This window comes from Apostichopus japonicus, chromosome 3 (genome assembly GCF_037975245.1).
Source record: "Apostichopus japonicus isolate 1M-3 chromosome 3, ASM3797524v1, whole genome shotgun sequence".
Lineage (NCBI taxonomy): Eukaryota > Metazoa > Echinodermata > Holothuroidea > Aspidochirotida > Stichopodidae > Apostichopus > Apostichopus japonicus.
In genome coordinates this window covers 22,666,725-22,682,643 of record NC_092563.1, presented here as the reverse complement: position 1 = coordinate 22,682,643, position 15,919 = coordinate 22,666,725, and the positions used below count along the sequence as shown (strand labels likewise).

At 36.9% G+C, this 15,919-nt stretch overlaps 1 protein-coding gene across 4 annotated transcripts in view; it reads left to right on the top strand.

The window, feature by feature from the left end:
* Positions 1–15,919, top strand: part of LOC139965468 (uncharacterized) — a 79,524-nt gene that overhangs the window by 25,918 nt on the left and 37,687 nt on the right. For all 4 annotated transcript variants that reach the window (XM_071967842.1, XM_071967841.1, XM_071967843.1 and 1 more), the window contains 2 exons: positions 5,959–6,225; positions 15,140–15,406. In XM_071967842.1, coding sequence (XP_071823943.1) covers positions 5,959–6,225; positions 15,140–15,406 — 534 coding nt within the window. The remainder of the gene's footprint in view (positions 1–5,958; positions 6,226–15,139; positions 15,407–15,919) is intronic.

The window sequence follows — 15,919 nt, the reverse complement described above, 5'->3', positions numbered from 1 at the left end:
TTTGTGGTTGCTTAAGCGTCGTAAAAGTAACTGCTGATTATTATTATTATTATATTTTGGGAAAAGGTGCGAATGGTAAAAGGGAATATTTTCAAACCTAACGTTCATGTGATCCGAGTTCACTAAAGGGCAATTAATTTTAAAAATAGAGTATTTTGGGGGGAGAAAATGGGCAAAGAAAATAAAGTTTGATATTGCATAGTTTTAGATGCTATATTCACGTCTCACCGATCAAAAATGTCAATGGGTTGGCCCCAGGTGACCTTTGTGTGTGAAGATATACAAGTTCAAAGTTAATTTTTAGACATTTAATACAATAACTCCCAGTGCCAAGGTGTGACACGATTGATATTTTGGGACAAGTTGTGAATGGTGTGGTGGAACATTTTTAAATGTAACGGTCATGTGATCTGAGGTCACCAATGTTATCATATCTGTTGACTCGCTTGTACGTGACCTTATATTTCTTACATTTTCGACGCCATATATACAAATCTCAAAAGAGCCTTCCGATCACAGTTTGTGATCACAAAAGTGTTGGCTATAGTGTTGGTTACTTTATGGATACATGTAGGGCCACAATTACCAAGACTATTTGAGCCCAATCTTACTATGATAATATTATGTGTATTGCCATATACTGTACCCCTATGCAAGGAACCACAGTGCCCTTGGGCTCTTGTTCAGCCCTGTTGTCTCTTTTGCATTTTTTCCACTTTTTATCTGAGATTAATGTGTTTGACATATTTACCAACATTATCTACTTGTTTCTTTGCAATCCTGAGTTTGATATACCTGCACACACCCAATTCATCTTGTAACAAACAAATTATTCCTGTGTCATTTTGAGTTCATTATTAGAGCAGATTAAAACATTGTACTGTGCCGTGGCATATTTCCTTTTCTCGGCTTCCCTGTAAATATTTGTTTCAACTGTGGCCATTGTAATATTACTGATATCCAATATAAAAACAGAGTGTCCATAAAGCAGACACAAAAACTCTTCTAATGGTTATAACAGATGAGAGTAATTGTATTGAGGTGTGGTCAGTTGGAGGGCAACGTAGTAAGATGCAAGATGCTGCCTGTATGATACAGTACATAAGTTAAGTGCATCATATGCATTAGAATGCTATAGTAAAGTGGCTGTTAATATTATAGAAATCAACATAACGTAGTTCATCATATTATAGCTTTTCAGACACATGTTCCCCTCAAATATTGTTCCCATGATGTAGTTGCATATATCTAGTACTCTAGGCAATTTAGGTTCAAGAAGTACATTCTTGTTGCATGATGAAGCAAATTCTTGTTGAGAGTCCTTTAACAGTAAAATGCTGCAACAAAATAAAACAAGGTCTGATCAGGGAGTTGCCCAAATATTTGGCCTTATATATATGCAAATTATCCTTAAATTGACATAATAATGAAATAAAAACGGTAGATATCAGTTATCAAAATAAGTTCCAAAACTACATTTTTGGTTTCAATGATAATCGCAACTTTTGCATTCATGATGGCGTATGTGTGGGTGTGTGTATTTGTGTGACACTTGTTATATGCACGATAACTCAACGAGGGAATGATTAATTAAAGTCATACTTGGTGGGTGGGTGGTACATAATGAGTTGATGAAACCCTATGAATTTTGGTACTAATATCATGAATATAAATGAGGTCACAGGGTCAAACGTTAAAATCTTCAAATTGCAAAAACTTGACAACCACAAGTTAGAGATTCTTCAAACTTAGTATGGTGATGTTGGTAGACAACTTATACATGCTGATGAGTCTTGCAATTGATAACATGCATATTTATGAGGAGGAGGAGGGGCTGAGCATTAGTTTTGTAACAGAAGGTTGTATGCACGATTACTCAACAAGGAAATAATTGATCTATGCCATAATTGGTATGTGGGTGGTCCATAACGAGGGACTGCCATACTTGGTGGGTGGGTGGTACATAATGTGTTGATGAAACCCTATAAATTTTGGTACTCATACCATGAATATTAATGTGGTCACATGGTCAAATGTTAAAATCTTCAGATTGCAATAACTTGACAACCACAAGTTGGAGTTTCTTCAAATTTGGTATGTTGATAGTGGTAGACAACTTATACATGCTGGTGAGTCTTGCAATTGATAACATACATATTTATGAGGAGGAGGGCTGAGCATTATTTTTGTAACAGAAATTTTTATGCATGATAGCTAGACAAGGGAATGTATGATCAATAACATACTGTACTTGATAGGTGGGTGATCCATAAGGATTAGATAAACCTCTGTGCTCATATAATGATATTTGTGAAGTCACACAGGCACACGTCAAAATCTTCAAATTGCAATTAACTGGTCAATCATAAGTCACAGTTTTATAAACGTGAGTGTGTTATTAGTAGGTCGCCAGCACATGGTGATGTAAATAGCTCAATTTCTGTTTCTTGTTCTCCCCTTCCTAGTGGTTATGTAATAGGTATGCCTATACTCTTCCACAACCTGTGCTCATATTCCCTTGTAAATTTAGTAGTGAGCCAGTAGCAACAGTACTTTCTTTGTTCTGCCAAAGTTGCTGGTTGCTGTAAACATCTTCTCTTCTTACTTTCTTTTCTTAGATAAGGGATGCCTTGTCTTAGTTGTTTCAGTTTTAGTGTAAGCATTTGTATGCAGATTAGTCTGTGTAATTAGCTCTGATTGGTTCCAAGTGTTACTCTTGGTATCTAGGGTGTTTATAGCCAATCAGAGGTGTTAAGAGGGTCACATGTTGTTACCCTGTGGTTTAGGAGCTTCCTCCAAGGTGTCTTAGGAGAGAGAGGCAGTTTAGTTGTCAGCTAGTCAACAGGGCATGTTTGTATATAGCCACCCTTGACATCATGTAGTCTTTACACTACAGTATACTTATATAAAAAATAATTAGAGAAGTTGTCTATCTTGTGCTTTGAGAATATTTATCTACATTCATATAACTTTTGCTGTCCGAGGAATTAATTGTCTATAATTGATTTGCTGTACGTTTGTAAACATTATTTCATCGTTTTAATGGATTATATGGAACTGAGAGCTGTGTCCTGCTAGTTGCCATTTTGTATTTACTTATCTTTTACTGGGACTTCACCTACTCTTTAACTTATCTTTTACCGGGACTTCACCTACTCTTTTACCTGGACGTCACCTAGTCTTCTACTGTACCTACTGTATCTTGTACCTGGACTTTACCTACTCTCCTTGGGAAGAACATTTCTTTGAACATATATATTATTTATTGGAGTATTCCTGGAACTCTCACTCATATCTATTTTCACTGTCCAAGTATATTCACGGAACTCTTACTACTCACCTTATATTTCGTACTATCGGACATTTACTGTATTTAACCTTTCAACACCGTGCCTACCAGTCCTTCAACTACATTGCTGTGCCGTGCTGCTGGACTATACAGACCTGCCCGCCAGATAAGCTCTATCTCTTTTTTTATTAATGTGCACATACATGTATTAGTCTTGTGGCCACTTGACACCTTTAGTTGTTAATATTCAATATCTCTTGTTTTAATTGTTGATACAAGTTTAATTATGTAACAGTAAAGAGTACTCTCCCAAGATTCTTTATGTTGCACACTTTCATGTGTGACCGAGCAATATAACTATTTTCTGTACCTAACAGCCAGTCTTATTCTTGTTTTTAGCCTGTTGTATTTGTAATACAGTGGTCAGCTGTCTTCACACATCGTGACCACTAGGGGGATTCCCAATAATCCTGTTGTACAGCTAGCTGCTGTCAAGAACCCCATATCCCGCAACTCTTACAGTGATTTGTTGCAATTGATAACACGTGTATTTATTAGGAGGTATGGCTTTGCATTATTTAGGTTACAAGTTTGTATGATTAATAACTGCACAAGGCAATTATTGATCATTGCCCATATTTAGTGAGTAGGTGAACCTAATTGATTTAAGTGCTCCTGTCATGTCATTTTAGTTTACCAGGTGAGTTTACCAGGTGAGGGATTATATATCGAATTACATTTACTTGTGTGAAAATCATATTTTGCTCTTCAAAATTGGTTAAGTGATATTTGAATATAGCAGACACATGCTGATGTGTGCTACAGATGGTTCATGCATATTTATGAAGGGCCCTAGCTAGCATTATTTTGGTAACAACAGTTTGCACACATAACTAAGGGGAATGCTTCATTATTACATACTTGGAGTATTCCCTCTCAATCAAATCAATGAGCAGCAAGGAATCATGAAATGTTTCATTCTTGTTTTGTTCTGTGTATGTATATAAATGCCCTATTAAACTACATAATCATTTTTTTGTTTTATGTAATGTGATTCAAATCTTTCACAAGGTTTAATCAGGTAAACCCACCACTTAGAGAGCTGATTTTTGGGCTATTCCTGACATCCTTTATCTGTTTACCTGAATAGCTACAATCTGTTGACAGATTAGATGAGGGTCTTGAGCTATTTTGATCTTCAATGATGAAAATTCTGTAGAAAAATTCTACATTCTTTATGCTTTGATTATTTGCATGAACGTAAATTTCAGAAAATGGCGGGTTAGATGACAGATTAAAAGAAATCTGCATATCATCATAATGATCACTAAAACTTTTCTCTATGAATCCATTAAAATGGTTACTATACCGGAGATATCAATGAATGCATTTAAAAGGTATTATTGTATTAGTATATAATATGTTGATGCTTACAAACTGTCTGTTGCATACTTCTGAACGATAGTGTATTTGTATCCCCTGTCATTTTTTTTTATATTTTGGTAAATTTTCTAAAAGCTGTAACACTGGAACGATTGATTCAAAATTAAAACACTGTCAGCTTGCCTTTATTGTTTTGTTTTTAGAATTTCCATTTTTAGACTTCAGAAGATAATCGTAGATTGGCAATTGTTTCCGAAATAAATAAGTCCTTCTGTTAAGCCATGTGTAAGGATGTATCACCGAAAGGCATCCGTAGTTTTCTCCTTGGTGGGCAGAGGATAGTAACAACCCAGTGATCTTTGACATGGGTCTATTACATCATCATTGTTTAGATCATAGAGCGATGCATGGTGCGTCACATGGTCACAAAGGACACTATTGTTTAACTTTGGTTTATTTTGGGAAGGAACAAGTCCAGACCTGTTGGGGAGGAGATATTGGGGGAACAAAGAAGGTGAGAGGAAGAGAGTAATTAACTTTAGCAGAGGGTGGACTACAACTAGTGAGGAGAGTGCAGTATTTTCTTATACTCTTGTCAGATTATTTGTAATACCTCAAAGTAGAGACTTACAATTAATTAGAGATGTAGCTTTTGCGCTATAATTGGTGTCCATCTCCAATTTTTGTGTGTGAATTGAACATTCTCAACCCAATGTTCCAGGTGGGAACATAATGACATCATGTGTAAGGTAGAAATTCTTCTTGGGTTATGAAGAATGAATTGTCTTTTATTATAAGCATACTTTATTGGTACCAGCTGTGTTGGAAAAAAAACTCAGTTTAGCTTTGAGAAAAGAAATTTAAAGTCTAAGTTGAAGTTTTGATGAGGTTATTATGCTTTTGTTGAGGTCTGAATGAGAAGTTAGCAATAACAACAAATTTTGCTTCCATATGTAAGTAGATGTTTGAATTTTAATTTAAGGCTCAGTTCCACATTTGTTTTCACATTATGTAACCTCCCACAATATGAAGGTCTTAAACTTGTGCACTCCATGAGTCTGTATCGCCAGATAAAATAGAATAAGCAAAATACCTTTGGGGATAGCTTGAGTGAAGCCACTTCAAAATATATATGCAAGTTCTTATAGGCCACAGTCTGTCTAACACTACATGAGAAGTTTGTTTCATTTCATGCAAATGGTATTATATATTGTTAAGTAGCTGTGAGTCTTTTCTTGTTTGCCTAATCAAGTAACTGCATGCATATATTATTTATCCATTCCTAGATCCACCACCGTATCCATTTTCTGTGTACGAAGGTCAAGCTATAGTTACTGATAGCAAACTCTTTCATGGATTGATCTCTGAACTGGAGTTGACTGATAAATGGAGAGCAAGTACAAAAAGAGATCAGAAGGACTTCTTCAGGTTTGAATCTGTGCTTCAGAGTTGGTGGAAAGATATACATGAAGGGCATCAAGCTCATCTGCAGAGTTTGCTCATGTTTCTTGGACAGTATGGAAGAGAAGATATAAGGGATCACATTGAAAAAGGTAAACAATTAACTTAGAATATTCTGATATTCAAAGTTGTCTGTTTACAAAAATATGCTGTTAACCTCTTAGTGATGGAAACAGTCCAACAATTTTCTCCCTAGTACTCAATTGCCTATTTTGGTTGGTCGCCCGGGTACCTGTTCATTATGCAATCAACCTATACAATAATAGCATACATAAACCTAAAGTTACCACATATAGACTATGCAGGCTGTCAGTCACTTTATATGGTAAAACTGTAAACAACCCATGAACTTATTTATATGGCAAGACTGCATATTTATATTTACTACTTACATGTTAAAATTACTTTATAATCAACACATGCAATGTTTCCCCCCAATGATGGTTTTCTTTGGCCTATGAAAAAGTTTTGTAACTTCCAAGTATGTACAGTACTGATTTCGCTTAACTCCCGTTGAAAAAAAATCAACGATCGATAACAAAAGTTAAAAATCGATATAAAAAGTTGAAATTCGGTTAATTTCGTTGACAAGATTTAGACTACTGCGGGCACGGTTGTCAACGAAGTTTCAACGAAATTTCCACGAAAGTTATCGCGATCAAAAACCGCAAAGGCAATTCTAGACATATCAAGGTTGTGACTTGCGTTGAATCCTTAGTGTAACTACAGCCGTTTTCAGACTCTACCAGAAGTTGCCGAGGAATATTACAAACGTTGCAAAAGTGTGATTGTATATAAGACGGAGTAAGTTCTGTACTAGGTGTTTGAAAAATGATTTGGCTAGGATAATAAAAACTAGTCTTGGTCGATCGTAGCAAGCACATTCTATGACTCTTAAGTTATAGGCTAGTATTAAACTAGGATAAGTTTAAGTTAACTCACCAAGGAACGCAGTGTCAGAAAAAACAAGAAAAAAATATCAACAATGAAACAGTCGTAGCTGGATATCAAAGAGATCTTTATTTCCAAAAAATTCCTGTGTTACTTGACGTACTACGGTACCGTTTACTACAGAACCGCACTCACTTTCAAACTTTTCTGAGAGCGCATTCCGTCCAAAAAATCTCCCCCGACTTCAATGCACGCAAAAAAAAAAAAAAAAAAAAAAAAAACTTATTTTTCCCCTAACCCGTTACTGTAAGTTGCCCGCGAAAGCAGATGGACTGCCCTGGTAAGGTCGCAGCCTGGGTCTGGGCCACCTGTAGTATGCTGCTTACATGTGCATTCCCTACCCTGGATATCCCCACCACCAAACTTTTTTGAAAGGCTTAGTCCAATCATAAACTTGGCTTTGTCAAATTCACGCCTACCTTATGTTAATTAGCATAGTATTTATCTTCGTGGGGGGTTTAGCACCGCAGAACCTTCATGGCTGGCTGCCTCTAGAAGCAAACATTATTTTACCCCTACTGTTCGTAATGGAATGGATGTTATCTGTTACTTAGTTAATTGAAAACCAAATATTCATTCATATATATATAAGTAGAACAATCCAGCAGGGATAGAAAGTTTATCTTGAATGAACCAATCAAAAGTCGTGCTATTAATAAAACTTGAAAACACCTGGCCAGCAAGAGAGTTGCAAACAATTGTTTCCATGACTACTAAGAAAATAAAGCAGTGACTTGGGGCCCACGTTGGGTAGATTTCTGTGGAAAATGAATATATTTTCATTGCTTATTTGAGTATTGTATATTGGGAAGAGCTGATCAAACATTATTGGGGAGGGCTTTCAACTGGCCTGACGGCTTTCAACTGGCCTGACGGCATGTATAAGTTTATTTTAATGAGTAGGGGGAGTTTTTATGAGTCTCCCGGTATGCGTCACATGAAAAGTAAATGTTTTGTTTTTCGGTTTTATCATCGTTTTTCAAGTGGAACAACTCATAAAATCATGTCAAATGAAAATAATATATATTTGAATATCCTTCCTTAGTTTTACTAATCAGGAATGCTTGATAAGGCATGCAATGCATCGTTCGAAAATGTAATTTTAAAGTAGAATTGAAAATGAACGACATAAAACAATATCTGTGAAGCGTGTGGAGCACAACTTTGAATATTCGTTGTGAAAGAAAACATAATGAACGATGTTTACTGCGTAAATAAATTTCGCGGAACTGGTACAGAGAAATTACTTACTGCAGCTTACGTCAGAGAAGCTCATAAATGACACAGGTGGATAGAGCGCATCAAAATTCGGTTTAGGAAATCCCTATACAGCCGACAAAAGTCGATGTCTCCTTCCGTTTTCGAGTTATAAGCGATTTTGTGTTTTTGCGATATGGTTTTCAGTATATTTTCATTGAATAAGGGCGTTTTGTTGTGTGTGTTTAAATAAGGGTGTGACCTATCAGATATTTCGCTAACCGTTTCACCGTATCCCCTGCCGGTCGGTTAAACGTTTAAACGCCGTTTCCCGCCGTCCCCCTCCCCTAAGACCCCTCCCCCATTTCAGTCACCACTTCCAGATCCGTCGGCAAGTCAAATTTGACTTAAAATATGCACCAGATTGCATCTAAGGACGTTTCAAAACTAAAAATTTTCCAAAGGGGAGGGGGTGTCCCCCTCCCCTTTGGAAAATTTTTAGTTTTGATTAGACCCCTCCCCCATTTCAGTCACCACTTCCAGATCCGTCGGCAAATCAAATTCTCCACAACCCCCCAACAACACAAAAAACCTTCGCTACGCCCCTGGTCACATACATGATACAGTACCTTACATTTGATACAAAAGTTACTTCAAACAACAGCTTCCAAAAATTTGTGTCGCAATATGTTAAGATTTAACCACGCTGCTCAGTACCATTCATAATTTGCATATTACACTCGGCGTCCAGATGGCGGGAGAATATAACATCATGTTCAATGTGTTGTGTCGTTCCCATGGTGCGATGAACTTGGGCAAGTTGCCAAGTTCGAATGTCAATGACCTACTTATGTTCTGTGACCAATGTCAGTTGGAATTATGTGTGTAAAAACTCGGGTTTTTCCATTTGTTATATATATAGAAGTTTTTCCGTAAGCGGAGCGAATTTTAGGGCGGCTCGTTGATTGTGAGGAAGCACTTATCTAAGCATCAATATTTGTGAAAAAATATCGTAAGTTTTTCAGTTTCATTCATTTTCTTTTATGTTTGCCGCAATCGCGCCCGCAATGCATGCACAGCATAATATCATGTGTGAAAAAATGGCTGTACACGTGCGGACCTGAGAGAGCAAACTGGCCTTGTGTTGTTAATGTTATGACGGTACTTTCTAGAACGGCCATTTGCGTCTTTTGAGGTCAACATATTTTCACACGGGGTTTTCACCATGCCATTGATCGATGTACACGGGTGATATGTCGCAAATATAAACTGAGAAAACGAATTGACGACACTATCATCATGAGCTCATGACGATTGGCCTACTACTTTAGTTATATTAAACACATTATTCATGCCTAAAACATCGTTTTTTTGTTTTTATAGATAGTTTGCAGTACATTACTAAGTTCTTTACATATTTTAAAATAATTTTCATGTTTAAAAGTAAACAAAATAGAAAAAATAAAAAGAGAAAACGCCTTTTCGAAAAATGGAAGCGTACTCGCAGAATGGGCGGGGCATCTTTATTTTGCTTCAAGTTACATGTTTTCGCGCAGAAACAAAGTTTCATACTCCAACTCTAATTAAAAACCAATTTACATCTCTAAAAAATAACTACGTTTCGTAATCTGCAAGTAAACCAAGTTTATATGTCCATTCATTGTTATTTAAATGGTTAAACAGCACTCATAATTTATCTGGAAGGGTGCCTCGTGGTACATAGCTTTGACTGCAACCTCTCTTACGTCCTGGCGAAGTTAAGACTTATGTCACTGTGTTTGGGGTTCACAGTTAGAAAACGTCCCCCGTCAGTTTCACTACATGTTTCTTTGAGTGTCACTACTCAGTAAGTACAGGAATGTTCTTGAGAAAATTCCTGCCTTCAAACGACTGTTCCAAAGTCTAATCAATACTAATAATCGAAGTTGCTCGTTTTCCGACGTTTCTCGTAACCACACATTGACCTTCTATTTCGTTTAAAAAAGAATTTCAACGTATCGTTGAAAATTCCACGAAGGAAATGACCGAAATAACCAATCGTTAAAATTCGTGGAATTTCGATAAAAATCGGGGAATTTCGATGACAAAACGTGGAAATTCGGTTATTTTCCTTTTAACGAATTTTAACGGGAGTTAAGCGAAATCAGTACTGTACGGCCATTCGAGCCAAACATTGCAATGCCCCATTGAAAAACTTTCTTGTGATTGAAAGATTTTCTTGAAGCATTCGTTGGGGTATATTTGCATAAATTGATAAAATTAAGCAATGGGAGACAATTGATGGTATATTTTGCGAAAAATGACATTTAAAAGAATCTTTCGGCACTTTAAACAGCACCGGCAGTATCATACTTGTACTAGTCCTATCCATAATGTTCTTTCATTGCTGTGCACTAAGGCTAGTGCTCCAGGAGGTCACGCCCAACCCTTTTTAATTCCCCAGTGAATGAGGTCGCCAGGAGGAACATCCTGTGGCGACTAGATCTTGATTTTCTCAAATTCTGGTCGCCCAGAATGAAAATGTGATCGCCACTTTGATATGCTAAATATTAGTACAAAAAAACACTAGGCCTAGGCTCAACATCAAGTAGAACTACTGTCAGTACTGACTACACTAACGTTGAACTATAGTATAAAAAAGTATTAATTCCCGCGCTAATAGGGTTGGGCGATATATCTAAACTTATTATTATCGCGATAATTTTTTGGGCTTGAACAAATGACGATAATTTCTTGTGAAAGAAATTTGAAATAAATGTGGAAAAAAATGAGATTATCCTTTCTCCGTTTTATGTGTAAATGTTATTCTAGCATTCCATGGTTAAGAAAGTTGAAAAGAAATCAAGTTTATCAACTTCATGACTTTTGAAGTTCGTAAAAACCAGTCCTGTACAACATTAACTGTATAGAGAACAAAACTCTGAAAATCAGTAGAGAAATTACCAATTGTGTACGAAAAGTAAGTTGGTACACCTTTCAAATTTTACAAAAGATCGAGCAAAATACTTTCGAAAAATTCACGCGAAACTGGCATATCGTGCTAAATGCAACTAATTTCATGTAAACAAGGCTCTAGTACACCCATTTATGAATTAACCATAATTCCACATCTAGTGTTGAGCGGGGGAAAAAGAAAGTATTTTCTAGAATTTCCACACAAAAAAAGGAAAAATTAATATCCTACCATAGTTAAGTGTATAGTAAATAGCCTAACCACTTCGTCGGTTACGGATCTCACGTAACAACAAAAACACAACTTAAATTGTATTTTGCGAAGTTAACGTTCTCTACAAGTACATGGAAACAATATTTAGCATTTAGTTAATCATGCCAAGTGGCCTAAAACATGGGATTGCAAGTTTAACTTTCATAAAGATGGCCATACTGTAGCTATTGAGGCCTTGATATCGTGCTATGTCTGTACGGTATAGACTGTGCCTCTTGTATCATGGGGAATAGATTGTTTTGTTCATGCGAAGGAGTCGGTTGACCTGAGGTGTGTTTTACTTACGGGGATATTTACCTACTTTTCTTGAACGTCTAAGATAATATTTCGCATAACTTTACCGATCCTTTACTGACTGACCTAATTAATTCTAGAGTGGAGACAAAATAGATTACTCCATGAAAAGTTTTTTTGGAAACGTGCCAAAAATGTTAAAAAACAGGTGTTCGACAGGGGGTTGTTTGGCAAGGTACCTGGGAAAATTCGAAAGACATGAAGCCAGCCTACCGTGATATTTAAGTAGGGTTAAACACTGCAGTCGTAAACTGATGTACGTATCGTGCACGCTGTTCATTGTTAGGCATTCTAGAAACGTGGCTTTGCCGAACATAGTTTGTTTCATAATATCGACAGTTTTGTAAGGGAAATCCATTGGATATTAATTTTTTAGCAACGTGCGTTTAGTCAGTAAGTACATTTCAGTTTTTTGTAAAGCATTGGTGAAATTTTCAGTTGCAAAAACTGATCGCCACAATATTATAGGGCTGGCGACTAGCATTAATTTTTCCAGAAATTCTCATCGCCAGCCGAGAATTGTGGTCGCCAATGCGACCATGGCGACCGTAATTAAAAAGGGCTGGTCACGCCTATTTATAGATTAGTTGGAAAGTCCTTAAAACTACATCAATCAACCCAATATTGTTAAATAGTGATGTCCGATGTGTGATAATGGATCAATCACATGTTTTTGATTATGGGAACATTCTGTTCAACTTTTGTGGGACCGGTCCAAGAAATTTGATTCTGGGCGGTCAACTTTATGAGCTGTGCAAGAGTACAAAGATCAATTTTTGTTGCATTGAAATTATGCAAGTATGCAATGCAGAGACCTTGCTAAGGCTATACAGTGCAAAGTTTTCATTAAATTTTACGCTTAAACAAATCAAGATAAAAGGTAATATTACCAAATGATGTAATTACGGAAGAATACACATTTTTATCCTCTTTCATTAATGCAAATAAAAGTGAAACTGAAAATGGAGAACAATGTCAGTGGTTTCCACATATTTCCGGACCAGGTAGTAAAGGCTTGGACCAGGAAATAACTTTTTCGGATGGTTCCCTGGTACCCGTTCCCATTGAACAATCTCTTACACAAGTTTGGAAAACCGAGCACATTCTAATAGCATGTTAAACCACAATGTATACGTTTGAAAATTGGATGAAGTCTCATGAATGAAACATTTCGTTTAATTATGTAAGTAAACAAATTGGAAAAGGAAAGTAAAGAGTAAAACATGTGTCACTTGGCATCACAAATCAGTAACTAAAATCCATTTCCTGCAATTTGCAATTTACGAGGTTAGTTTTCTTGCTAACCACAAAATCATCTTTGAAATGAGATCACCATCAAATCTATGTACATTGTAAATGTGTAGCTCTTTCCCCACATGCATTTATGTGGTACAGTAGCCTGGTGCCATTGAATTACTGATGGGTTTCAAGCAGTCTGGAAAGCAGGTTGGTTGGGGAAAAGTAGGGAAAACGAAAAATCTCTTTCTTGGTTCTTGAATATCCTCGAAGTTTGAAGATTAGTCTGTGAAAGTGATGAAAAATTCTAATTTGAAACTTCTGCTTATTGATGTTTCCCAAATGTAATTACAAAAAGATTTTGGGTTCTTTGCCATTGGCAGGCAAGTATGTTTTGCCTTATGGCTTGTGTGTGTGTGTGTGCGTGCATGCGTTTGTTTGTTTTGTATTCTGACCGAGGACTTGAACAAAAGAATTTCAGGTCCATGGTTGTGATTTCTAAAGAATTACCATGTCCTCGGAAGAATTATATTGTATGGGGTATTGTTAAGGTTAGGGTACGTGTGGATTTGAACAATGGAAAATACAATGGGATCCTCGGTCTGAATGTAATACAAACATGCGTGTCTGCGTGTGTGTAAGAATCAAGTTTGTAACCATGATAACTCAAAATGTACATGATAACAGAACTTTACATTTGGTATGTGGAATTGTGTTAGGGAGTGCAAGACGATTATAACAATTGGTGGAGATCAAAGGTGACGGGTCATTGAGGTCAATAGAGTTCAAAGTCTGAAAACCTTGTAAACAAGATAACTCAAGAAGGACAATTGGTGAAGTTCATAACTAGTATCTAGATCTCCCTTGATAAGTGCAAAAAGCCTACTGAGACTGGTGGAGGTCAAAGTTCAACATAAGAGAAATTCTTTAACTTCTGGTAAACATGTTACTCCAAAAGCCAAGCTTGGATGAATGTCATACTTGATATGTGAATGCACCTTAGTGCTTACAAGAACACTGTTGCCTTTTTGTCATGGTCAAAGATTGTTTGACTTCTGCAGAAGTCAAAGTCTAAAAATGTTACCACATTCAGAGCTGTTGTAACTACTGTACTACAGTTGTGTGTCAAGTGTGTATTGTTGATATAAGTTTAACAAATTTAAATAATTCCTACAATTTGTTCTTTTACATCAAAGCAGGAAATTAATGATATTTCTATTTGGATAGTAATTTGATTAATTAAATGGTTCAAAACTTGATAAGGTCTTATCTGCTGTGCATGGAGATCCCAGACCATTGAGATGTAAAGCAAGGCTGAATGACTGCTCTATAAGCAGAGGAATTAAAGCACTTGCTCTTGTTATAAATTAATGTGGGAAAAATGTAAGAGATATTCGACTATCACAGGGTTGTCCAACCTTTTGCAGAGGAGGGCCAATTGGAAAGATTATGATGAAGGAGGGGGCCGCATGAAGCCTACGCTTGATTTTCTATATTTTGCGCGAAGCCCAAGGCAAGAAAATGTGAGAACTGTGCGCGGTGCGCACTGATTTATTTTCTTTCCTGATAAAACAGATAAATAAAGTCCAGCCGCCCCCGCCCCCTACGCTGAGACCTGTATGCAGTTTTTTGGACCCAGAAGTTCGAATGATTGATTATGTAGCTTCAAAATGGTCAAATTGTTATCGATAAATCTGCTCACTAAATTTCGCACCGTAGAGCATCTCTGGTAGGCCAGATGCAACCCTGCGGCGGGCCGGACTGTGGCCCGGGGGCCGTAGGTTGGACAACCCTGGACTATCATATAAACCTAGAGTCAAAGGGCAATCAACAAATGCGTTCTGAAACACAGCTGTATTATTCCTGCATAATTCAATTGAAGAGGTTTTTTCATCTCAAGACCAATTTCATACAGCATGTGCCCACAGGCTTGGTTATGACCAGCCAAAGATTTCAATATATCCACCACTGCTGTCTTTGTCCAGCCTATTTTGGTTTGTTTTATCCAAAATATGGTTTGAATGTTGACCAACGCTAAGGGTTAGTAATTGAAGAATCATTCAAAAATTAACACCTTAGAGAAACTTTTACTCCCTTTGCAGTTCCTGACCGTGGTTGCTTTGATGAGACTGTTCTGAATACTGTGATACTTTCAGTAACAAACAGCTGGAAACTGTTTGTTGCTGAGCTTGGTGTAAAGCAACATGAACTCACTGGAAAGCTAACACAAGATATGAATCCCTACGACTGTCTTAGGACTGCTTTTGACATTTGGAACACAAATGAGAGAGGATGCAACAAGCTGGGTCAACTTCTAAAAGCCTGTCGTGCCATTGGTCGTGACACTCTTGCTGATGAAATTGAGCAGGGTATGTTCCAATCAATCTCTATGACATAATTTCTGTCCTTCAAATCAGTTTCAATGGAATCATAATCAAGATCGCAGTTACAGGTCAAATTTATGCAAACAAATGCATTTTGTTATGACTCCAAGGGGAAACATGGAATTGAGTTGCAATAGTCAAATGTGTTAAGGGTAGGACATGCACTGTGGATAGATGTGGTTACAATGGTAGCTGAGGTCACAAGGTCATGGTTCAAAGGTATAACTTCAGTGCAAGTTTGTGTCACACTTTTCTGTATACTTGTTAGGAAGTTTCTAGTGTTTGCAAAGGGTATCCAAGTATCTGGGTAACTACCTGACGCGGTACTACCTGGTTCCTAATTTATTACCCGAATCCTAAGCAAAGTGTGAATTTTTTTTAGCTAACCGAAGGTTAGGTAAGATTTTCATATTGACTTAATGTGGTGTAAGGCTACGATGTGGTCAAAGTTAACAGCAATTATAAAGTATTTCATGGATATCTTATAATTGCGTCACA